This window comes from Taudactylus pleione, unplaced genomic scaffold (assembly GCF_031769625.1).
Source record: "Taudactylus pleione unplaced genomic scaffold, aTauple2 ptg000027l, whole genome shotgun sequence".
Lineage (NCBI taxonomy): Eukaryota > Metazoa > Chordata > Amphibia > Anura > Myobatrachidae > Taudactylus > Taudactylus pleione.
In genome coordinates this window covers 3,594,203-3,621,776 of record NW_028284429.1, presented here as the reverse complement: position 1 = coordinate 3,621,776, position 27,574 = coordinate 3,594,203, and the positions used below count along the sequence as shown (strand labels likewise).

At 47.2% G+C, this 27,574-nt stretch overlaps 1 protein-coding gene across 2 annotated transcripts in view; it reads right to left on the bottom strand.

Annotated features, from left to right (window-relative positions):
• Positions 1-27,574, bottom strand: part of LOC148539156 (tumor necrosis factor receptor superfamily member 10B-like) — a 49,719-nt gene that overhangs the window by 13,979 nt on the left and 8,166 nt on the right. Inside the window, exons 2-8 of one of the 2 annotated variants that reach the window (XM_088451803.1) lie at positions 17,569-17,701; positions 14,811-14,945; positions 10,232-10,346; positions 9,606-9,697; positions 8,640-8,726; positions 4,967-5,001; positions 4,256-4,375 (exon numbers count right to left, since the gene is read on the bottom strand). In XM_088451803.1, coding sequence (XP_088307929.1) covers positions 4,256-4,375; positions 4,967-5,001; positions 8,640-8,726; positions 9,606-9,697; positions 10,232-10,346; positions 14,811-14,945; positions 17,569-17,701 — 717 coding nt within the window. The remainder of the gene's footprint in view (positions 1-4,255; positions 4,376-4,966; positions 5,002-8,639; positions 8,727-9,605; positions 9,698-10,231; positions 10,347-14,810; positions 14,946-17,568; positions 17,702-27,574) is intronic. The other variant, XM_088451804.1, reaches the window with a different exon arrangement.

Here is a 27,574-nt window from a genome sequence, read left to right as displayed (position 1 = left end):
ACACACAGCCTGCAGCTCATTCTATACACCTTATACACACACAGCCTGCAGCTCATTCTATACACCTTATACACACACACAGCCTGCAGGTCATTCTATACACCTTATACACACACAGCCTGCAGGTCATTCTATACACCTTATACACACAGCCTGCAGGTCATTCTATACACCTTATACACACACACAGCCTGCAGGTCATTATATACACCTTATACACACACACAGCCTGCAGGTCATTATATACACCTTATACACAACAGCCTGCAGGTCATTATATACACCTTATACACACACAGCCTGCAGATCATTATATACACCTTATACACACAGCCTGCAGATCATTATATACACCTTATACACACACACAGCCTGCAGCTCATTATATACACCTTATACACACACACAGCCTGCAGCTCATTCTATACACCTTATACACACAGCCTGCAGGTCATTCTATACACCTTATACACACACACAGCCTGCAGGTCATTCTATACACCTTATACACACACAGCCTGCAGGTAATTCTATACACCTTATACACACACAGCCTGCAGGTCATTCTATACACCTTATACACACAGCCTGCATCTCATTATATACACCTTATACACACAGCCTGCAGGTCATTCTATACACCTTATACACACACACACACACACACACACACACAGCCTGCAGGTCATTATATACACCTTATTCACACAGCCTGCAGCTCATTCTATACACCTTATACACACACAGCCTGCAGGTAATTCTATACACCTTATACACACAGCCTGCATCTCATTATATACACCTTATACACACACAGCCTGCAGGTAATTCTATACACCTTATACACACAGCCTGCATCTCATTATATACACCTTATACACACAGCCTGCAGCTCATTCTATACACCTTATACACACAGCCTGCATCTCATTATATACACCTTATACACACAGCCTGCAGCTCATTCTATACACCTTATACACACACACAGCCTGCAGCTCATTCTATACACGTTATACACACACTCAGCCAGCAGGTCATTCTACACACCTTATACACACAGCCTGCATCTCATTCTATACACCTTATACACACACAGCCTGCAGCTCATTATATACACCTTATACACACAGCCTGCAGGTCATTATATACACCTTATACACACACAGCCTGCAGGTCATTATATACACCTTATACACACAGCCTGCAGGTAATTCTATACACCTTATACACACACAGCCTGCAGGTCATTTTATACAATATTTGTAATAATTTTGAGCATCCAAAAAAGTTTGTGTACATACATGAAATTCATTTATGTTTCATATACACCTTATACACACAGCCTGAAAGTTATTGTATACTGTACTTTAATGATTTTGTGCTTTAAAAGTTTGTGTACATTGAACCATCAGAAAGCAAAGGTTTCACTTTCTCAGTCATCCTAAAAATATTCCGTAATTCAGAATATTCCGTATTTCGGAATATTTGGATATGGGAGACTCAACCTGTATATGTTCCCCCACCCCCAGTCACTATCTATGGCGGTAGTAGCAGGGTTCCCAACAGAGGATGCTCCACTCCAAGATTGGGCAGTCGACAGAAGCTGGTGCCGATTGCGGCACTCTGCAGTCACACCTCAGGCAATCCCATCTGCGGCTGATGGATGCTGGGGATCATGTCCAAAAACAACAAATAATAAGACTTATAATAAAAGGAGGCGGCTGCTATCAGCAGGCAGAAAACAAGCGTCTAGCAGTGAATTGGGGTACAAATGTAAAGAATTTCGTAAACATAAGTATACACCCGTGTACCAAATGAAGCCAAACTCACTATATTGTCAATACAAAGGATACATATATGTAATGGCCGCCTTATCACACAGCAAAATGGCCGCCATGTTCTCACATAGCCAATAGTCGCCATTACCACACATAGCCAATGTACGCCATACTCCTACACAGCAATTGGTTGGCATTACGACACATAGCCAATAGTTGCCATTACCACAATAGTCACCATGACCACAAGTAGCCAATGGTCACCATTACTACACATAGCCAATGGTTGCTATTGCCACACATAGCCAATGATCACCATTACTACAATGGTCGCCATTAACGCTCATAACCAATGATCGCCATTACCACACATAGTCAATGGTCGCCATTACCACACATAGCCAATGGTCGCCATTACCACACATAGTCAGTGGTCGCCATTACTACACATAATCAATGGTCGCCATTACCACACATAGCCAATGGTCGCCATTAACGCTCATAACCAATGGTCGCCATTACTACACATAATCAATGGTCGCCATTACCACACATAGCCAATGGCGCCATTACTGCACATAGCCAATGGTCACCATTACCACAATGGTCGCCATTAACGCTCATAACCAATGATCGCCATTACCACACATAGTCAATGGTCGCCATTACCACACATAGCCAATGGTCGCCATTACCACACATAGTCAATGGTCGCCATTACTACACATAATCAATGGTCGCCATTACCACACATAGCCAATGGTCGCCATTAACGCTCATAACCAATGGTCGCCACTACTACACAATCAATGGTCGCCATTATCACACATAGCCAATGGTCGCCATTACTACACATAGCCAATGGTCACCATTACAACACATAGCCAATGGTCACCATACTTCTACAAAACAAATTGTCATCATTACCACACATACTGTAGCCAATGGTCACAATTATCCAAATGGTTGCTATTACAGTATCACTACATGTAACCGATGGTCGCCATAACCACACACAGCCAATGATCGCCATACTTCTACACAACTAATGGTCATCAATAACACACATACTGTAGCCAATAGTTACAATTACCACAGTGGCCTCCATTACCACACACAGCCAATGATCGCCATACTCCTACACAGCACACAACCAGTATCATTGCTTTCTGCATACATAAAATAATCATCCTAGCCTAGGTATATGATCATTTATCTTCTAATAATGTGTACATAGGGCACATCCCCCCATTATCAGTCATATATTATAGAGAAACCCCCACTACCAGCTATATATACACTGAAGTGCCATAAGTCATGGGATAGCAGTATGTAAAGGTAACTGTAGGTGGTGTGACCTTACTGTGATGTCTTGGAAATGCCCAGACCTGCATCAGTTGTAATCTGACATCTCCTGAGTAAGTTTGAACACCGGCTAGACTGCTCAGGGCAAGGCGATGTGAATTATCGGTGTTCAAAGGGGCATGATAGTGGGTGCCCGACGGATGGGACATTCAACATTCCTTGGTGTCACGTGTGTACTTGGTTGACCTCATGGAAGGGATTACCACCCACCGTGGACAGCATAATGATTGTGACCAGCAGCATCTGCCCAGAATTGTCCGTGGTAACAGACAAGCAACACTGGCTCAAGTCACACCCACATTCAATGCAGGAGGTACCAGGCATATCCAGCAGGTCAGTGAGCGTTCTTTAGCTTCCATGGGATATGGGAGCAGAAGACTCAACAGAGTGCCCCTATTCACCCAACATCACCTAACACAGCACCTCGTCCGGACTCGTGACGCCGCTAATTGGACCCTGGAGGACTGGCAAAATGTGGCGAGGTCCGATGAGTCACAGCTCCAGTTGTTTTTGGCTGATGGTAGGGTTCGAGTATGGCACAAACCCTATGAGGCCATGCATCCCCGTTATCAACAAGGTCACCACTATGTTGCATTGCTTGATGACCATTTGCAGCCCTTTGTAGACTTCACGTACCCTCACAACAATGGAATATTCCAGGAGGATAATGCATCGTGTCATCGGTCCCAAGTTGTCGAGAATTGGTTTGAGGAGCATTCTGGAGAGCTCCGATGAATGGTGTGGCCACCACGTTCGCCTGACATGCACCCAATTGAGCATTTATGGGACGTGGTGGAGAGCTCTATTTGCACCCAAGATCCAGCACCTACAAATATCTTGGAGCTGTGGGAAGTTATCCAGCCGGCATAGGTCAGATCACTCCAGAGGTCTTTCGTCCACTTGTGGAACCGATGCCACGTTGAGTTGCTGCACTTCGCCGGGCTAGAGGGGGACCTACACGATACTAGGCATCTATCCCATGACTATTGGCATTTCAGTTTAGAATATTATGTATACATACGATATACAGAAACACTCCCCCATTGCTAAACATACATTGCACACAGATAGTAAGCAAGCCTGTATTCGCCATTATGCAGGTAACTTACATCCCCAGCATACAGGTCCTCCGGCTCAGGCTGATTGGAAACTTGTAAAATCCTGATCACAGTATCTGGAGGTAGAACGTTGGAGTTACTGGTTACTGACCCGTTACCTAACAGTTGTTGCTGCAGAAAAAAAATATAGTTTAAATTATAAGAGAAATGTTTTAGGGCAGCAACATAACATCTATAGTGAACCACGTTTTAAGTTATTTAAATATGTAAACATATATGTGCCACTTTTTACAGTCATTTCTTATCTATTTATCTATGTATTAACAGAAAATTGTGTAAAGAGGATGTAAAGTCACTGCGGGCAATATAATATGGTCTAACAGCGAATGCACATTACTCAGCTGTATAATATACGTATAAAATAAATCTAGGTTTATATCTAAGTAACTACATCCGTCAGGCTCTCTCCTCTCCTGCAGCAGGCTGGCATGTGAGGATGAAGGGGCTTCTGTCACTGAGAAATCAGTGAGTGACTGACAGCTGGGCACATTTGTATGAACAGAAGTGCACTCTCGACCTGTCACATTTTCAACCAGAAACTTCATGGTGGAGGTAATTCATGAACATTAATATGCATTCATGTACCGAGGTAAAATGACCCATCAGCTTTACGCGCAGCCGGCTTCTGGTGTTTAGGATTAGCGAATGGAAGGGTCATTATTGTTCATAGTCCTAATGCAGCCAGAAAGGATTCATTCTTACCCTTGTATCGCCTGTTCCACGTTGCTTCTCTGTATCTGCAAACAGGGAAACCGATCAGGTACACGAATATATAGATAATATGTTCATACACATTCTATGAGCACCACTGTATTGTTTAGCTGGGAAGTTATCAAGTGGCGATATAACAATAATATCCGCAATCTGTGCTAAAGAGGGCAAGATACAACCCAGTGCAGGTATATGGATTGGGCCAGGGGCATATCTATAATGGGTGCAGCCGGGTGTGTGGGTCCAGGGGGGCCCCGAGCTGCACACCGTGCACCCATGTTATCTAAAACTAACCTGTCCGTGGTCCCGTGTTGGGTATCAGCACTCAACAGAACACCGGAAAATGGTTGCCGCAGCCACTTTTACGCCGTTCTGCGCGTGCGTAGTAGACTCTGGGCACACTCTAGTGCCTAGAGTCTACTGCTTCTGCGGTGGCCGGCCAGCCGCGTCAGTCGGCTGCCAGGGAGAGGGGAGTGGGACCCACACGGGGAATGCACATGGGCCCCCTCCTCTCTTAAGATGCCCCTGGATTGGGCATTCCCAACGTTTCTTCTGTATGTAGCCCTGTATGATCCAGTATGTAACACGATGTGGCCCTGTATTACCCAGTTAATAACCCGATGTTGCCCTTTATCACCCAGTATATAATCCGATGTGGCCCTGTATCACCCAGTATATAACCTGATGTGGCCCTGTATTACCCAGTATATAACCCGATGTGGCCCTGTATCACCCAGTATATAACCCGATGTGGCCCTGTATCACCCAGTATATAAGCCGATGTGGCCCTTCATCACCCAGTATATAACCCGATGTGGCCCTGTATCACCCAGTATATAACCCGATGTGGCCCTGTATCACCCAGTATATAAGCCGATGTGGCCCTTTATCACCCAGTATATAACCCGATGTGGCCCTGTATCACCCAGTATATAACCCGATGTGGCCCTGTATCACCCAGTATATAACCCGATGTGGCCCTTTATCACCCAGTATATAAGCCGATGTGGCCCTTTATCACCCAGTTAATAACCCGATGTGACCCTGTATCACCCAGTATATAACCCGATGTGGCCCTGTATCACCCAGTATATAACCCGATGTGGCCCTGTATCACCCAGTATATAAGCCGATGTGGCCCTTCATCACCCAGTATATAACCCGATGTGGCCCTGTATCACTGTTAATAACCCGATGTGGCCCTGTATTACTCAGTTAATAACCCGATGTGGCCCTTTATCACCCAGTATATAAGCCGATGTGGCCCTTTATCACCCAGTTAATAACCCGATGTGACCCTGTATCACCCAGTATATAACCCGATGTGGCCCTGTATCACCCAGTATATAACCCGATGTGGCCCTTATCAACCAGTATATAAGCCGATGTGGCCCTGTATCACCCAGTATATAACCCGATGTGGCCCTGTATCACCCAGTATATAACCCGACGTGGCCCTGTATCACCCAGTATATAAGCCGATGTGGCCCTTTATCACCCAGTATATAACCCGATGTGGCCCTTTATCACCCAGTATATAACCCGATGTGGCCCTGTACCACCCAGTATATAACCCGATGTGGCCCTGTATCACTCAGTATATAACCCGATGTGGCCCTTTATCACCCAGTATATAACCCGATGTGGCCCTTTATCATCCAGTATATAACCCGATGTGGCCCTGTATCACCCAGTATATAACCCGATGTGGCCCTTTATACACCAGTAAGCGGGATACGTTCACGGTCCCGACACCAGGTATTCCATCGTTCACAATGCCCACGCCGGAATCCCGACACTTATCGGAATACCGGTGCCAGTATCCCGAAGGTAAGTACCTGGGTTAGGGGTTAGGCACTAAGGGGGATGTTAGGTTTAGGCACCGGGGATGGAGGTTGGGTTAGGTTCATATACTTCTTATAGTCATCGGGATGGTGCCCTGGTCAGGATGCCGGCGTTGGGATTCTGACCGCTGGGATCCCGTACCCAACTCCAGTCAACAACCTGATGTGGCCCTTTATCATCCAGTAAACATCCCAATGTGGCTCTTTATACACCAGTAAACAACCCGATATGGCTCTTTATACACCAGTAAACAACCCGATATGGCTCTTTAGACACCAGTAAACAACCCGATATGGCTCTTTAGACACCAGTAAACAACCCGATATGGCTCTTTATACACCAGTAAACAACCTGATATGGCTCTTTATACACCAGTAAAAAACCTGATGTGTCTCTTTATACACCAGTAAAAAACCTGATGTGTCTCTTTATACACCAGTAAAAAACCTGATGTGGCTCTTTATACACCAGTAAAAAACCTGATGTGGCTCTTTATACACCAGTAAAAAACCTGATATGGCTCTTTATGCACCTGTAAAAAACCTGATGTGGCTCTTTAGACACCAGTAAAAAACCTGATGTGGCTCTTTATACACCAGTAAAAAACCTGATGTGGCTCTTTATATACCAGTAAACAGCCTGACGTGGTCCTTTATACACCAGTAAAAAACCTGATATGGCTCTTTATACACCAGTAAAACACCTGATGTGGCTCTTTATACACCAGTAAAACACCTGATGTGGCTTTTTATACACCAGTAAAACACCAGATGTGGCTCTTTATACACCAGTAAACAACTCGATATAGCTCTTTATACACCAGTAAAAAACCTGATGTGGCTCTTTATACACCAGTAAACAACTCGATATGGCTCTTTATACACCAGTAAAAAATCAGATATGGCTCTTTATACACCAGTAAGAAACCTGATGTAGCTCTTTATACACCAGTAAAAAACCTGATGTGGCTCTTTATACACCAGTAAACAACTCGATATGGCTCTTTATACACCAGTAAACAACCTGATGTGGCTCTTTATATACCAGTAAACAGCCTGACATGGTCCTTTATACACCAGTAAACGACCTAATGTGGCCCTTCATCTTTAGAATTATCTGACAAAATGGACACTGATTTACCTCGCAAAATGGCTGCTTTCACCATGTACAGTGCATCCGGAAAGTATTCACAACGCTTCACTTTTTCAACATTTTGTTATGTTACAGTCTTATTCCAAAATGGAATAAATTAATTTTTGTCCTCAAAATTCTACACACAATACCCCATAATGACAACGTGTAAAAAGTTTTTTTGAGATTTTTGCAAATTTGATAAAAAAAACAAAAACAAAAACACCACATTAAGAAATCACATGTACATAAGTATTCACGGCCTTTGCCACGAAGCTCAAAATTGAGATCCGGTGCATCCTGTTTCCACTGATCATCCTTGAGATGTTCCTACAGCTTAAACTGAGCGATCGGGGGAGAAGGGCATAGTCAGGGAGATGACCAAGAACCTGATGGGTCACTCTGTCAGAGCTACAGCATTCCTCTGTGGAGAGAGGAGAACCTTCCAGAAGGACAACTATCTCTGCAGCAGTCCACCTCTAAAGCCCACAATCTACTGATACTGCGGTCGGCGGTCAGACGTGTCAGTCTGCTGCCGGCCGCCGGGGAGTGAGGAGGGGGCCCCCGGACGGGGCATGAAAACAGGCCCCCTCCTCTCTTAAAACGACCCTGCCAAGAATATTGGCTTATCCCACAAAATGGCTGCTGTGTACAGGTGAAACATTTCCCTTGTTACAGACAATTTTACCTTTCGATTTTTTCCTCCAAAGTGCAATGCCCATAACGATGGCAGCGATGACAGCGACGAGTAACAAGGGCACTACCACATACAGCACTGCAAAGGAATGACAATTACAAGGCATGACCTTATGTATTACCACTTTATGTTATACAGAAGAAATATTACACCTATTTCTGACTGACTTCTTGTAGATAAATTAAATTCTGGAACCGATATATCCAGATATTGTAACACAAATGTCCGGACTACAAAGATTTTAGATTTAAAAAATAGTTGGGGAGGATGCGGATTAAATTCTCTGCATTGTGCGGTTGCCCAACACACGCCCACATGATGTTAAGACGGCACTTCGTGGGCATCAAACAGAATTGAATCCCCCACTTTGTTTTATTATTTTAAGCAGGGCTGGCTGGTTTAAACCAAATATTTAAAAAAAATGTTTATGCTGTAACTACAGACACGGCGCCGTGACTTCTTAAAAAAGCGTATTATAAGGCACTCGCCCTGGTATTATTCCACATTATTGATGTTTGCGGTCTTCATTTGAGTGAGCTGAACCAATACAGTAAATTCACACACAACATTGAGATAGGGTGGGTGAACCACATTAGAGAGGTATTAAATCTGCCTAGCTGAACCAATACAGTAAATTCACACACAGCATTGATATAGGGAGGGTGAACCACATCAGAGAGGTATTAAATTTGCTAAGCATCAGCTAAGAATCCACAAACTCCTCCCCTAACAATCCTATAGGACAGGAGAAAACCACAGCTAACATTCTCAGGGCCCCAGTTATTAATGAAGCATAACCCCTTTAGTGCTCGCTTATTGGGTTATGTGATCTTTTCTGAGATTACCGCTGTTTGTCACAGTATTGTTCTCGCCATCTTTAGATGGTGAGAGTGATGCGGTCCCCATTGATGGCAATGGGGAACGAAGCGTATAAATAATAAGGCACAGAGTACGCACCAGTGGAGGATGCATCGGCAGGATTAATGTCTTCACATACAGCGTCGGCGGTGGCGGTGCACGCGTGCTTCACATGTTGACCCTTAGCGCAGCTAAAACGAGACAATAGAAGCTTCATCATATGATGTGCGGTGAAAAGAAAAACATTCAGAAAGATGGGCTTCTAAAAACAAAATCCCACCAGACAGACTGTACCCACAGAAACGTTATGTCCTTACATGCATCTAGCACAAGGAGAGGTCTATGGCAGAATTTAGGGTGGTCAGTGCTTCCTCTATGCCTGTTCTATTTCAATCCCTTGCTAATAGCTGTTATACTGAGAGGAAAGCATCACACCTCAGTGACAGTGACTGAAGACCTCCGGGAGGAGATAAAGGGACTATGGGGAAGAGAAGGTAACTGATGGCACCTCTCCTGGTCAGCAGAATCATCATAAAAACCAGGTAAAGACCTATTTCTTCATTAGACAAATACAAAAGGGAAATATATATCTCTTTTGCCAAAACACGCCATAGCATTTCCCACAGCGCATATTTGTCCAGTACCTAATTACTGCTGCAATAAACTTACTGTACACATTTGCATTGTTGGGCTTTACACAAGCTCTATGATCTGGGCACGGTTACCTCTGGCACGGTGTACAGTAGAGGTCGCAGGTGTCATTTGGAATACAGTATGTCCCCTCTTTGCACTGACACTTGGTATCTGCCGTCTGTGTACACGCAGCCACCTGAACTTCATCTGAAACAGAAGGAGAGATAAAGTCAAGAAACGCTATAGGATGTTATTACGTCAGTCACTTCTACTGGATACACATACTGCCTGCAACTGGTCTTATAGTCAGTATGGCACAGAATGACCCCACTTCCCCATACCTGACAGTCAGTATGGCACAGAATGACCCCACTTCCCCCATACCTTACAGTCAGTATGGCACAGAATGACCCCACCTCTCCCATACCTGAGAGTCAGTATGGCACAGAATGACCCCACCTCCCCCATACCTGGCACAGAATGACTCCACCTCCTCCATACCTGACACAGAATGACCCCACCTCCCCCATACCTGGCACAGAATGACCCCACCTCCCCATACCTGACAGTCAGTATGGCACAGAATGACCCCACCTCCCCCATACCTGGCACAGAATGACCCCACCTCTCCCATACATGAGAGTCAGTATGGCACAGAATGACCCCACCTGCCCCATACCTGGCACAGAATGACCCCACCTCTCCCATACCTGACAGTCAGTATGGCACAGAATGACCCCACCTCTCCCATACCTGAGAGTCAGTATGGCACAGAATGACTCCACCTCCCCCATACCTGAGAGTCAGTATGGCACAGAATGACCCCACCTCTCCCATACCTGGCAGTCAGTATGGCACAGAATGACCCCGCCTCCCCCATACCCGACAGTCAGTATGGCACAGAATGACCCCACCTCCCTCATACCTGGCACAGAATGACCTCACCTCCCCCATACCTGGCACAGAATGACTCCACCTCCTCCATACCTGACACAGAATGACCCCACCTCCCCCATACCTGGCACAGAATGACCCCACCTCTCCCATACCTGAGAGTCAGTATGGCACAGAATGACCCCAACCCCCCATACCTGAGAGTCAGTATGGCACAGAATGACCCTACCTCTCCATACCTGACGCTGACAGTCCGTATGGCACAGAATGGAACCATAATAACCACACCACCTCCTCCATACCCGAGAGTCAGTATGGCACAGAATGACCCCACCTCCCCCATACCCGAGAGTCAGTATGGCACAGAATGACCCCACCTCCTCCATACCTGAGAGTCAGTATGGCACAGAATGACCCCACCTGCCCCATACCTGGCACAGAATGACCCCACCTCTCCCATACCTGAGAGTCAGTATGGCACAGAATGACCCCACCTGCCCCATACCTGGCACAGAATGACCCCACCTCTCCCATACCTGACAGTCAGTATGGCACAGAATGACCCCACCTCTCCCATACCGGACAGTCAGTATGGCACAGAATGACCCCACCTCCCCCATGCCTAGAGTCAGTATGGCACAGAATGACCCCACCTCCACCATGCCTGAGAGTCAGTATGGCAAAGAATGACCCCACCTCCCCCATACCACAGAGTCAGTATGGCACAGAATGACCCCACCTCCACCGTACTTGATATAGTCAGCCATCAATAGTTAGACTGAGAAGAGCTTATGGGGACATCGGTTGCTATGGGATACAGCACATCCATTCTCCTGGCACCGTTTAATTAAGTAAGATTCCTAGTGCTCTTCTTGATGAATAAAACAAAGGCACCATGATGTCTGTGAGAGGCTTCAGGGACAGGTTACTGACAGCTAAACACAGGGAAGTATGCACTACAGTCTGCTGCATCTGAGGTCAGTAACTGGTCTGTAGCTGGGACATGTGCACTACAGTCTGCTGCATCTGAGGTCAGTACCTGATCTGTAGCTGGGATGTGTGCACTACAGTCTGCTTCATGTGCAGTCAGTAACTGGTCTGTAGCTGGGACATCTGCACTACAGTCTGCTGCATCTGAGGTCAGTAACTGGTCTGTAGCTGGGACATGTGCACTACAGTCTGCTGCATCTGAGGTCAGTAACTGGTCTGTAGCTGGGACATCTGCACTATAGTCTGCTGCATCTGAGGTCAGTAACTGATCTGTAGCTGGGACGTGTGCACTACAGTCTGCTGCATCTGAGGTCAGTAACTGGTCTGTAGCTGGGACATGTGCACTACAGTCTGCTGCATCTGAGGTCAGTACCTGATCTGTAGCTGGGACATGTGCACTACAGTCTGCTGCATCTGAGGTCAGTACCTGATCTGTAGCTGGGACATCTGCACTACAGTCTGCTGCATCTGAGGTCAGTAACTGGTCTGTAGCTAGGACATGTGCACTACAGTCTGCTGCATCTGAGGTCAGTAACTGGTCTGTAGCTGGGATGTGTGCACTACAGTCTGCTGCATCTGAGGTCAGTAACTGGTCTGTAGCTGGGACATGTGCACTACAGTCTGCTGCATCTGAGGTCAGTAACTGGTCTGTAGCTGGGACATCTGCACTATAGTCTGCTGCATCTGAGGTCAGTACCTGATCTGTAGCTGGGATGTGTGCACTACAGTCTGCTTCATGTGCAGTCAGTAACTGGTCTGTAGCTGGGACATCTGCACTACAGTCTGCTGCATCTGAGGTCAGTAACTGGTCTGTAGCTGGGACATGTGCACTACAGTCTGCTGCATCTGAGGTCAGTAACTGGTCTGTAGCTGGGACATCTGCACTATAGTCTGCTGCATCTGAGGTCAGTACCTAATCTGTAGCTGGGATGTGTGCACTACCTGCATCTGAGGTCAGTAACTGGACTGTAGCTGGGACAAGTAGACTGCAGAATGTACACTATAGTCTGCTGCATCTGCACATTATTATGCATGTGGGATAACCCCTTTAGATGAACTACATCAAACCCCAGCCCCCCCCCCCCCCCCCCAAGCATCTAAACATGGTTTATCAACCTATTACTCTTTTTTGAGAACACAAATTGATCATGCCCAAATACGTACTGGCATGAGTAAATGGATAATAGATATTCCCTCTCTCTCTTGTGAAACATTAAGTACAATGCTGGCCACCTCTAGGAAAGTACTTCCCATGGTGCAATAGAGAGATGTTTTTGAATTTATTTCACAGGGCATACTTTTCTCCCCATAGACAATTTAGGGCAGGAACGGTGGCATCGCCCTCATATCCTTGCTGTCATTCTCCATTAGCTGACTCATATCACTATTTTGGGAAATGCCTCTTTTTAGAATATTTTGGTTACAGGTGCGTAAATATGCTTTAGATGATTTGGTGAATTATCTGCCTTTTACCAATGATTGGCCGCTGTTTGGGATATTACCGGAAGGTCAGAGGGTCACAAACGGCTGTAAACAACTATTACTGATAATTAGTGCGGGAGCGCGTGAGTCTATCTTACAGGCCTGGATAAGTATTTCCCCTCTTACTCTAATATTATTTAAGGAAAAACTTTTCCATGTGTTTAACATGGAATGGATAGAAACAACATTAGAAAAGATCGGGTCTCTAAATTTTTCATATATGGGAAAGTTATATCTCAATTCTGCCTATTGGTATTCGGAAACATCTATGCATCATTTAAAAATACTCAATGGTATAATCTCCGTGAAATATCCAATGACCCCCCAATTACTCGGGAATCCTAATACCAGGTTATAGTAGAGAAATATTAAAGCACTCTTGTATTCAATAAGTGTTTGTGATATATCATCATCAGAATAGGAGGATATATTGGTATCCATTTATTATTTTATTCTGGGGGGGGGTGCGCTATTATCTCAGTATGTCAGAATGATTCAATCATTTATATTGAGCTCAATGATATGAATATGTGCTATTGTTGTGATGAATTTAAACTATTTTGTTTTAGATTCTGCTCTCAGTTATTGAACTGACATGTAACAATTATTGTCCTTGGCCCTCATTCAGAGCCGCTCGTAAGCGGCAGTACGCTCGTTCCGAGCGATGTTCGCACATCTGCGCATGCGTACGGTTTTTAGTACGCATGCGCGAACCAGTCAGTGCGGCCAAAAATCGTTTGTACGCTATATAGCGAGTGCCTGCTATTTTGAATGACAGAATGAAGCGTATGTGGGTGGTAACAGGGGAAGGTGCTTGAAAACGGGGGAGTGGAATTCGAACGCAGGCGTGCTTAAAGGTCAAAACGGGCGTTTTAAGGGTGTGCATAATTAATCCAGCAGCGTCATTGACCACGTCACTGGGTTATTTTAAACTCAGAACTGCTCGCAAAATAGCGGTTGAAAAAACCAACCACAAGAATAGCGAGCAGTTCATACGCTGTACGATGTACTCGATTAATCAAATAAATAGCGGACATGACGTATGGTGCGAGCGGCTAGGGGGCGTTTTTATCAAATAAACGAGCGTATGTTTTGCTCGCTCGTTCAGACTTAGAGGTGTGAACAGACTGCAATTTGCGAACGGATCATTTGAATAGCCACCCCTTGTTTTTGAACGAACGACCGCAAATAGCGAACGGCTTTGAATGAGGGCCCTTGTTTTTTATCTCTGTATGTTGTATACAGTGTTTCAATAAAATGAATAATTGAAAAAAAAAAAAGGCAGAATACAGGTGTAATCAGTACCATCCGGTCTGCAGGTCCGGCAGCTCAAGCAGGCATCCATTCCGTTTGGGTGAGCGGTGAACTTCATCCCCGGCGTACAAAGGTTACAGGTTCCTTGTCTGTGGTTCTTGGTGCAATGCTCAGAGACATGTGTGCCTGAGAGAGAGACCGGACAAGTATTATACAATGATCTTCTCCTGCAGCTGACTGTGGGCCTGAATCAGGGCCGGCCTTCTGTTTTTTTAGAGCGGCCTCGCTGTGGGTGACCACCCACAGCTATAGCGAGCGGCCAGGAAGATGGTCGCGATGGTCAAGACCATCGCAACCATCGGGCTTGCGACGAGACCCTTGTGGTAGGGTCTCGTTGCCGCAAGCCCAAGAGTGCTTTCGGCTCTAACAGAGCCGAAAGCACTCCCACTGACATCACTTGTGATGTCAGTGGGGCCGGCCCCAGACGGTAGGCATTCCCATGGGAACGCCTCTGTCTGGGCAGCCACGCCCCCGGCCCGCCCACCAAAGGGGGCGTGCTGTCACTCAACATCGACAGCACGCCCCCTTTGGTACGAGACCCGGAGCGACGGTTTGCCCGTCGCTATCCGGGTCTCACGTATGCGCACGACGGAGCATGCTCCGTCGTGCGTATGCGCACTGGGCCACCATCGACCCGCTTGCGAGCGGATAGCGCTCGCGAGCGGGTCTGAATCAGGCTCTGTGAGCACAGGCTGCCGGTCTGCGTATACATAGAATTAAACTGTAACTAATACAGCATAAAAGAAAACAAAAAACACACGGGTCATGTATGAGGGAAGATTTATGCGGCCCAGCAGATCTTAGGTACACATGCGTATATCTCTGCAGGTCCGTACATACATTCATTTATATATCAGTGACTTATTTATACAGCGGATTTGTGTGATCACTGCTGACTTGTGGAGTCATGAACTGAAATGAGCCCACAAATGACGTCACCACTGGCTACCAACCACTATCACCATTCACGGTCCCCATCATTCAAGGCTACTAATGGTGTAGTCCTCAGGTTATGCTTGTTTTTAATTCATTCACACTTCATGTAAATGCTGCTGGCAATAAGGGGACAGGGCAGCTGGCAGACAAAGCACCACAGGTATGTATAATATGTCCCAGCATGACGCAGTAAGTATAGAGAGCGACCCAATCTGGTTTTAGGGAGATAAATGGCTGTAACGTGGCCCCATGGTTGAAACAATACCTTCAAAATATATCAGTGGTGGATTTTACCTAGGGGTTTCGGCCCTCCCCCCAATGACACAGAGGGGTCTATTTACTAAGCAGTCTTAGGAGACAGAGGGCCTGATTCAGAGCCGGACGCTATTTGCGCTCGCTCGTTCAGAAAAAGGGGCCGGCTATTTAAATTGAGCGCTCGCTCTTTGCGGTCTGTTGACGCCTCTATGTCTGAGCGAGCGAACGAAACATGCGCTTGCTATTTTGTAAAGACGCCCCCTGGCCGCTCGCACCATACATCATCTCCGCTATTTATTAGATTAATCGAGTACATCAAAAGGCGTCTGAACTGCTCGCAGTGCTTGTGGTTGGATTTTCCTACCGCAATCATGCGAACAGTTCAGGCTAAGAAACAACCAAGTGACGTGGTCGATGACGCTGCTTTGTTAATTATGCACACCCTTAAAACGCCCGTTTTGACCGTTTGGCACGCCTGCGCTCGGATCTCCACTCCCCGTTTTGAAGCACCTTCCCCTGTTACCACCCACAAATGCCTCATCCTGTCACTCAAATTAGCAGGCACTCGCTGTTTTGCGAGCGCACGATTTCCGACCGCACTGACTGGTTGGAGCATGCGCATTACGACCCATACGTATGCGCATATGTGCGAACATCACTCGGAGCGGCCGCTTACGAGTGGCTCTGAATCAGACCCAGAGTGAAAAGTGATAAGAAAGTGATAAGGTGCCAACCAATCAGCTCCCAACTGCCATCTCACAGGCTGTGTTTGAAAAATGACAGTTGGGAGCTGATTGGCTGGTACCTTATCACTTTTCACTCTGTCTCCTAACATTGCTTAGTAAATAGACCCCAGAGAGTCTTCTGGCAGTGACTTCCTATTAGAAGCACTATTTGATAATCACAGCCAGGCAGGCAGCCCAGGGGAAGGTGCTTTCTCCTGCTGACACCGCCAATCAGGACTGCAATTAGCAGAGAAGACACTCTCTGCTAATTGCTCTGCTCTGTAAGCCCTACCCGGTTTCTACAATGACCTCCTGTGAGTACACTACTGGAACTGGTGCCAGGCGACCTCTGGTCCAGCAAACAACATGGAGTCTATGTCAGGAGCAGCGAAGGCTTCACAGGAGTAGTGCAATTTATATAACTCTGATACTACTCATAGAAACCCGGCATTGGTTCCATAAGGAAGCGTAGTTAAGCTGGGTACACACTAGACGATATGACGTCCGATCCCGCGAATCGGGCTGACATATCGGGCACATCACCTAGTGTGTTCCCACTTTGCATGCTCCCCGCGGGACGTTCATTGGGGTCGTTCCATCGGCCTGCATGCACGGTCGATGGAGCGAACCAGCTGCAAGCACCGGCAAGGTCAATGGTGCCAGCGAACGATACATCGGCCGGTCTTGACTGGATCGTGCAGTGTGTACCGACCGCCCGATATATCGTTCATCGGCACCATTGGGCATGGCTTTGGCGTGTTGCTAAGTGTGTACCCAGCCGTACACTATGATACAGGTTTGGGAAGTAACATCTCAGGAAAAGGATGACTTACCTGCTGGGCAGAACTGGCAGCACATTCCCTTATACCGGTATTCATTGCTGTTACAGGCAATGCTCCTCGCCGTCCTATTGGCCATTATCTTGTCAAGAATATGTCCCTTCATCTCAGTCTTTTCAGCCATCATCTGTAAGAGATACAGAGAGTCAGGAAATAAAACTTAGAAGAGATATGCCAGGCTTGGTTATGCCAGGCTCGGTTATACCTACAGTATACACAGTTCGTTGGCCTGCGAGCTTACATGTTTTTATCACACTATTATGAGGGATGTACTAAGCCCTGGAAAGTGCTAAATGGGAGAGTGATAAATTACCAGCCACATAGCGCGCAACTGTCATGATACAGGCTGTGTTTGAAAAATGACAGTTGGGAGCTGATTGGTTGGTAGTTTATCACTCTCCAATATATCACGTTCTATAGTTTAGTACATCTGCCCATTAATTAATTCCTCATACTTCACTCTGCTAGACAGACACAGATTTGCAGTGGGGATAAGCGCCGACAACAACTGTTGTGCTGCTCCATACATCTTAGTGCCGCCAGGCTGGTAATGATTCCGTACATCTGCAGGGAACACAATGGGCCCCATTTGCTGAGCATGCTGGGAGTACAGTACACATGGCTCTGTGTTTGCCCCGGAGCACCTAAAGTCTGACCAGAAAGCTTCAGTGCTGCACCCAGTTTAAAGTCTACGAAACACCGGCTTAATCTAGAACAGAGTTGCAACTACTAGTTTTCAGGAAGGTGGAAAATGTTGAGAATACTTTCACTGGGCAAAGTGCAGCTACACCAGAGACTCACGTCCCACCCATCTACAGCCATTTCCTTATGTAAATAGTGTCACCTCTTCTCATACATACTGGTATTTATAGACTCATTTATGTCTGACAGTAATCATGAGAGTGAGAGGATTTATTACATGCGGCTTCAAAGCTTTTATTTATTTATATTATTGGGCAAACTGCACCTAATGGGTAATTCTCTGCTGAAGTGAAAGTGGAAGGTACAAATTGCGTCCCATTAGACGTCTGGGGCGAGACCTGATCTCCTGGAGCTGGTGCGGAGTGGAAATGGCGCTGCGCTCTTACATACAGCGATGAACGCCTCTCACCTCATTATAGTTCAAATCTCTGACCCTCTTCCCAAATATCTAATGTAGGGGTTTCACCTGTCAGATAGGACAGCGCTTCTCAATCTCGGCCCTCAAGACACACAAATAGTCCAGGTTTTAAGGATATTCATGCTTGAGCACAGGTGAATTAATTAGCACCTCAGTCATTTTGATGCAACCATCTGTACGCCAGCATGGATATCCTTAAAACCTGGCCTGTTAGTGGGCCTTGAGGACGCTTGACAAACACTGCTACAGCAGATCCATTTATTCATGTACACTGCACTCTGTGTATTATAAAACAGTGCATGAGTTAGGGTAGCGCGCCTTCCGGCCTCTGATCGCTGTTTCAATATGTTCCTGTTTGTAGCCCATTTATCAATAATCACATACTCAATGCGATTTGGGCGCGATATTGGTACCCCAAATTCGCACTGCAGTGTGTTGTAATACTGCTGGAATGTCCCTGCAAATGCTTGGAGGAAAGTGACCGGAATGACGCTGTAACGCCAGCTGTCGGGATGCCTCCTGTCAAAATACCGACAACGGCATCCCGCCTGTCTCATCACTACATCCCTACTGACCACACATGAGCGGTGGCCATTGACAGGGAGGGGTCTTCATATGGTGTAAACTGCAGGAGCCAAACTCCAAAATGCAAAGCTTAGTAAATATGACAGCCTCACATAGAAGCTTTGGGGGCTGCATTAAAAAAAAATGGCTCCTCTATGGTACATACTTGGGATACTTAATACTTGCAGGTATCCCCGGAAAACACAAATATTTAATGATAAATATGTCACTTACTCTACAAGTAACAAACATGATACAATAGAACAGGTAAACTTCCTCCTTATCATCTAACAGGTGGCTACACCCAGATTCCGGGGATGCCTGTTCAGTGACTCAGTGCAGAGGGTACATGAAAGCTCTATACTGAAGCATAATGGCGGAGAATTGCTGATTTTGCATAAAACATGGACTTTGCGTCCGGGTGAGAATCAGACCCTCGGTTACCTTGAATGCGTGCCCCAGCCATACTGTGTGCCCCAGCCTAGTAAGTCATCATTCTGGTGACAGGAACATACAGGAGCTAGGAATAATGTCTTTCCTATTACACCCAGACAGAGTGCGTGACCTACAGCCCCACTCACCCATGCCAGCACCCTCATACCACATTTATTAATATAATAACATTCACACGACCATACCCAAGGAAGCCACACTGCTCAATATTACCTGTACAGGAGATATCTTCTGTGCAGGTTGTAAATAAATATTATATACACTGTATATTCTATGGGTTTATTGTTTATTGTGATGACTCACCTGAGTGTTAGTAGTGATAATTCACTACTGACCCTGGCAGCAGCACAATAGCTCTATATTTGGCAATGTACAGGATGGGACAATGTCTACAGCTAATACAGCTCACGTCACGTAGCTCACTTTCCATTCTTGCACAGCCCTGGTTAGCAGCGACGCCACTTACTCTGGCAAAATGTTCTGCAGTCAACAAAAAGTAAAATTTTCACCTACCATAAACATTCTGGATATCACACTAGTCCTAATGTAACCACTTTACCATGAGCACTAGGATGCCCTAAAGTGACTTTTCTGTATAAAGGGATTATGGCCCTCATTCAGAGCCACTCGTAAGCGGCAGTACGCTCGTTCCGAGCGATGTTCGCACATCTGCGCATGCGCACGGTTTTTAGTATGCATGCGCGAACCAGTCAGTGTGGCCGAAAATCATTTGTTCGCTATATAGCGAGTGCCTGCTATTTTGAGTGACAGTATGAGGCGTATGTGGGTGGTAACAGGGGAAGATGCTTGAAAACGGGGAGTGGAGATCAGAACGCAGGCATGCTTAAAGGTCAAAGCGGGCGTTTTATGGGTGTGCATAATTAATACAGCAGCGTCATTGACCACGTCACTTGGTTGTTTTATAGCCAGAACTGCTCGCAATATAGTGGTAGGAAAAACCAACCACAAGAATAGCGAGCAGTTCATACGCTGTTCGATGTACTCGATTAATCTAATAAATAGCGGACATGACGTAGGATGCGAGCGGCAAGGGGGCGTTTTTATCAAATAAACGAGCGCATGTTTTGTTCGCTCGTTCAGACATGGAGGCGGCAACAGACCGCAAGGAGCGAACGGTTCATTTGAATAGCCACCCCCTTTTTCTGAACGAGCGAGCGCTAATTGCGTCCGGCTCTGAATGAGGGCCTATATCTGGAAATAATGACAGATTGATTATTTTCTACATTTTTAGTGCCCAATGTGCATCATCACCTAGCAGAGGTGACCAGCCTGCACACAAGCTGCCGTCCGTCCACTGCTGAGACAATTCTCCAGGCTAACACAAGGGGGCGATGCTGAGCAGGCTGGCACAATGCCTTTGAATTATTATTACAGTCACAATGCTACATGATTAAAGCTCCAATCTTAATATTTCATATTCCTCATTAATATATACTGTTTTTTTCCTCTAAACCCAAGACAAATCAATGTGCAATTGTGTTTGCCAGTTCATTTAATGCGGTTTACAATGTGACCCTCTGTAGATCTGTGAATGCAACAGGTCACCAATTTTATAGACAGTCAGCAAGGGCGGACTGGGAACAAGGGGCGATTCAAATGTTTTTTAGGTCGTGATAATTAATGAGCGCCCAGTTTGCTATTCAATTGTTCTGGGCGCTCATTAATTATCGCCCTCTTCGCCGCCGATGAGACAAGGTTTAGCCGTGTAAAACGGCTAAACCCATCTAAAATTCTGGTTAGGGCACGCTAACTGCTGTTAGCGCGCCCTATCCAGGGGGTTTCACACACATTTCTGCTCGCACCCTCTTGCGGAAATGCCGGCGCCGGCGTCTATCGCGCCCTGACAGAGCAACAATTGAATTGCTCTGTCGGGCGTCTTAAAAAAAAAAAGCCGCCGGCAGAACATTTGAATCGCCCTCTTACAGTGGCCCTGGCAAAAATTCAGAAAGTTGCCTCATGTAGACGGGACCAAGCCAACTGTAGGCGGGGCCCAACACAAAAGTAGGCGGAATTAGCAACCCATTAGCCCTAGTCACAGTACTGGTAAGACCAATGAACATGGTAGGCTGAGTCACAGCAGGAGGAGCCTGCCACAGTGGGTGGAGCTAATGCAAGTTAGGGAAGCACTGACTGGTAGGTGGAGCAAACAAGTTGGCAGATTCAGTACATCACTGGGTGGTATACACAGATTAGTTCATCCATATTCATTCATGTTCCTCTCTGGTAGAAATATGAATGATCATTGTGGGGGCGGGGCCAGGGGCTTGTCATCATTAGGCCTTGCCCCTTTGTGGCATAATGTGGCAATATGAAGGTCCATGTTGAGGGGGTGCGGCCAACATGATGTGATCACGGAATATTGTAAGGCTTCATATCCACCAGCAATTTACCTGATTGTTTAAGATGACCGTCGGCTTTCCAAAGCATTTACTAGCAATATGCGCAAAAAAATAGAAAAAGTAGAGCAGGCGATTGTTATTTACAGCCAAAAACGCACCATGTTATTTATGGATGACAGGCCAACGGGGGAGTAATCGGGCATTTGTAACCCTATGTACAGTATTGCCCAATGGTAGAATAGTACATACACACGAAAGGCTTTGACATGGGAGGTGGAGCCACCAACTGCGGGTCCGGAGCCGAATTAAGGGTTGTGAGTCCCTGCCAATAATGAGTTGCAGCCAGGAAGCCGGTGGTCGCAATGCCGACCGCCAGCTTCACGACTGTCAAATCCCGGCAAGGTACTAATGACAGGCGTCGAAATCCCGACGCCTGTCGTTAGACCTACGTCGGTTAGGTACCCCCGGGGGGAGGTTCTGGTTAGGCACCCCCCTGGGAGACTTAGGTTTAGGCTGCGGGGAAGGGGGTTTAGGTTTAGGCACTGGGGGGGGGAGGTTAGAGTTAGGCACCCCTAAGGGAGGGTTAGGGGGTAAAATAGGATTAGTTGTACTTCCCTTTTTTAGCTTCGTGATCTTCACCCCTGCCGGGTACTGCTGTCGGGATTTGAACCGCCATCCATGCAGCCGGCGGTAAATTTAACTGATTCCGCCAATAATACTGGCCATATATGCTGGAGAGGTTATTATAAAGTCTTAGGAGTATTTACCAATAACACCACAAATGTGTATATACACTGTAGTGCCCCCAGTTCACATTATGCCACATAGAAACCCCAGTTCACATTATTCCACAGTGCACCCCACATTGGTAATGTAGCTATGTAGGCAGGGGGGAAACGGTGCCCCAGGCCCTCCTCTCTCAGGGGCCTCCCGGTACTGTGCATTTTCTAAGGGCCAGGCGAGTGAGGGCGGGCCCGACGATCACTGGGGGTAGTGCTGACAAAAGGGGCAGGCCCCTCGAAGGCTTAATCCAGCACTGCCTGCCGCTATGATAGTTGCATCTTTGCATGGCAAACCCGCCTCAAACTGGTTCAGGCCACTGTCATAAACAGTCGGGCATGCAAACATAAATGTATTAATAATAGGGGCGACCATCGATGGTCTTATAGCGCGTGCTTTTACTATCAATGGGAGGCCACCTATGATAATACAGCAGTGCCTGTCCCTCGATTGTGACTGCAGGCCCCACTGTGCACATGTGCGGGGCTCCGATGGTCAATGGACGATGGTGTAAACCAGCGACCTTTGATGGTAGAGCCGTTGATTGTCATCACTAATTAATAATGAGCATTATCAGGAGTCCTCTAGGGGGAACCAGACTGTAAATTACCGGAATTTGCTGATTCTTCACTTCCGTCCACAGCTATGAACATTGCACTGACAACACCCTTGTGCCCCAGCTCCCCAATCACACGCTGGTGCCCCAGCTCCCCGATCACACGCTGGTGCCCCAGCTCCCCGATCACACGCTGGTGCCCCAGCTCCCCGATCACACGCTGGTGTCCCAGCTCCCCGATCACACGCTGGTGTCCCAGCTCCCCGATCACACGTTGGTGTCCCAGCTCCCCGATCACACGCTCGTGCCCCAGCTCCCCGATCACACGCTGGTGCCCCAGCTCCCCGATCACACGCTGGTGCCCCAGCTCCCCGATCACACGCTGGTGCCCCAGCTCCCCGATCACACGCTGGTGCCCCAGCTCCCCGATCACACGCTGGTGCCCCAGCTCCCCGATCACACGCTCGTGCCCCAGCTCCCTGATCACAAGTGCCATGTGATAAACAGAAATATACAGATTTACAGGATGTAGACAAGGGTTGCAACAAACCATGTAGTCTGCACATTTTACTAATTAATATGTTCGTATATCGGAATGACTGGATAGGAATGGAAAGGGTTAATGCTCGGGAGCTGGGGGCAGGCCTGTGGGGCATCAGATGCTAGGGATTGTCTTATACCTATAGGAACGGAGGCTCGCTAGGATGCGTTCGCTTGTAGCTGGCCGATTGTCGCAATCTACGCATGCATACGCATCGCAGTGCGCGTATCAATGCGAGAGATTGGGAAGCGGTCGCTCGTCGCGCATAGACTGCCCAGCAGAGTGAGTGACAGAACAAGACGTTTGTGGGTGGTGACAGGGGCTGCCACTATAAACGGGGGAGTGGAGGTGTGAACGCAGGTGTGCCTTGAGCGTCTCAACGTAGAGGCGTGCATAATAAACAGGCATAGTCATTGTACATGTCACCTGGTTGTATTTCACACTGAAGTGATCGCAGTGCTTGCGGCAGGATATAGTCAACCTCAAATGCTGCGTTCGATACGATGGTACCCGATGTACCGATGGTTGCATACACTTCCTGGAGATGGCGTGTGCAGGTGGTCGTCTTAAGACAGGCTGGTGGGTGTCTGCATACACAGAGCGATCGCACGCCAAGACATAGTGAGCGTGTTTATGTCTTGCCATGCGATCGCCTGCTGTGCTGTCACTTAGCCGAATTTACATACGCTGGGTGCAAGCGTACACATCTAGCGAGTGGGTCTGAATGAGCTCCGAAATCTTATTATTTGGGCTGGTGTGGGGTTGGCTCAGCCTCTTTTAATTTTGTCTAATTATTCTTTTTTATTAAATCCCGAGATTACCTGGATGTATCCTGAGCATGTTTACAGTCTAATCTTTTACTAAAAATAACATTTTATAACATTGTACCAAAACGTTATTAAGTAAATAATATATAAAAAAAGTTATCAATAATATTGATGGGGTCTTTCCCATCCTGTGCACAGGCGACCATTAGGATTTGTGTAGGTGGTGTGTGCACAGGCGACCATTAGGATTTGTGTAGGTGGTGTGTACACAGGCGACCATTAGGATTTGTGTAGGTGGTGTGTGCACAGGCGACCATTAGGAATTGTGTAGGTGGTGTGTGCACAGGCGACCATTAGGATTTGTGTAGGTGGTGTGTACACAGGCGACCATTAGGATTGGTGTAGGTGGTGTGTGCACAGGCGACCATTAGGATTGGTGTAGGTGGTGTGTGCACAGGCGACCATTAAGATTGGTGTAGGTGGTGTGTGCACAGGCGACCATTAGGATTTGTGTAGGTGGTGTGTGCACAGGCGACCATTAGGATTTGTGTAGGTGGTGTGTGCACAGGCTACCATTAGGATTGGTGTAGGTGGTGTGTGCACAGGCGACCATTAGGATTTGTGTAGGTGGTGTGTGCACAGGCTACCATTAGGATTTGTGTAGGTGGTGTGTGCACAGGCTACCATTAGGATTTGTGTAGGTGGTGTGTGCACAGGCGACCATTAGGATTGGTGTAGGTGGTGTGTGCACAGGCGACCATTAGGATTGGTGTAGGTGGTGTGTGCACAGGCGACCATTAGGATTGGTGTAGGTGGTGTGTGCACAGGCGACCATTAGGATTGATGTAGGTGGTGTGTGCACAGGCGACCATTAAGATTGGTGTAGGTGGTGTGTGCACAGGCGACCATTAGGATTTGTGTAGGTGGTGTGTGCACAGGCGACCATTAGGATTTGTGTAGGTGGTGTGTGCACAGGCTACCATTAGGATTTGTGTAGGTGGTGTGTGCACAGGCGACCATTAGGATTTGTGTAGGTGGTGTGTGCACAGGCGACCATTAGGATTTGTGTAGGTGGTGTGTGCACAGGCGACCATTAGAATTTGTGTAGGTGGTGTGTGCACAGGCTACCATTAGGATTTGTGTAGGTGGTGTGTGCACAGGCGACCATTAGGATTTGTGTAGGTGGTGTGTGCACAGGCTACCATTAGGATTTGTGTAGGTGGTGTGTGCACAGACGACCATTAGGATTTGTGTAGGTGGTGTGTGCACAGGCGACCATTAGGATTTGTGTAGGTGGTGTGTGCACAGGCGACCATTAGGATTTGTGTAGGTGGTGTATGCACAGGCTACCATTAGGATTTGTGTAGGTGGTGTGTGCACAGGCGACCATTAGGATTTGTGTAGGTGGTGTGTGCACAGGCGACCATTAGGATTTGTGTAGGTGGTGTGTGCACAGGCGACCATTAGGATTGGTGTAGGTGGTGTGTGCACAGGCGACCATTAGGATTTGTGTAGGTGGTGTGTGCACAGGCGACCATTAGGATTTGTGTAGGTGGTGTGTGCACAGGCTACCATTAGGATTGGTGTAGGTGGTGTGTGCACAGGCGACCATTAGGATTGGTGTAGGTGGTGTGTGCACAGGCGACCATTAGGATTTGTGTAGGTGGTGTGTGCACAGGCGACCATTAGGATTGGTGTAGGTGGTGTGTGCACAGGCGACCATTAGGATTGGTGTAGGTGGTGTGTGCACAGGCGACCATTAGGATTTGTGTAGGTGGTGTGTGCACAGGCTACCATTAGGATTTGTGTAGGTGGTGTGTGCACAGGCGACCATTAGGATTTGTGTAGGTGGTGTGTGCACAGGCGACCATTAGGATTGGTGTAGGTGGTGTGTGCACAGGCGACCATTAGGATTGGTGTAGGTGGTGTGTGCACAGGCGACCATTAAGATTGGTGTAGGTGGTGTGTGCACAGGCGACCATTAGGATTTGTGTAGGTGGTGTGTGCACAGGCGACCATTAGGATTTGTGTAGGTGGTGTGTGCACAGGCGACCATTAGGATTGGTGTAGGTGGTGTGTGCACAGGCGACCATTAGGATTTGTGTAGGTGGTGTGTGCACAGGCTACCATTAGGATTTGTGTAGGTGGTGTGTGCACAGGCTACCATTAGGATTTGTGTAGGTGGTGTGTGCACAGGCGACCATTAGGATTGGTGTAGGTGGTGTGTGCACAGGTGACCATTAGGATTGGTGTAGGTGGTGTGTGCACAGGCGACCATTAGGATTGATGTAGGTGGTGTGTGCACAGGCGACCATTAAGATTGGTGTAGGTGGTGTGTGCACAGGCGACCATTAGGATTTGTGTAGGTGGTGTGTGCACAGACGACCATTAGGATTTGTGTAGGTGGTGTGTGCACAGGCTACCATTAGGATTTGTGTAGGTGGTGTGTGCACAGGCGACCATTTAGGATTTGTGTAGGTGGTGTGTGCACAGGCGACCATTAGGATTTGTGTAGGTGGTGTGTGCACAGGCGACCATTAGAATTTGTGTAGGTGGTGTGTGCACAGGCTACCATTAGGATTTGTGTAGGTGGTGTGTGCACAGGCGACCATTAGGATTTGTGTAGGTGGTGTGTGCACAGGCTACCATTAGGATTTGTGTAGGTGGTGTGTGCACAGACGACCATTAGGATTTGTGTAGGTGGTGTGTGCACAGGCGACCATTAGGATTTGTGTAGGTGGTGTGTGCACAGGCGACCATTAGGATTTGTGTAGGTGGTGTATGCACAGGCTACCATTAGGATTTGTGTAGGTGGTGTGTGCACAGGCGACCATTAGGATTGGTGTAGGTGGTGTGTGC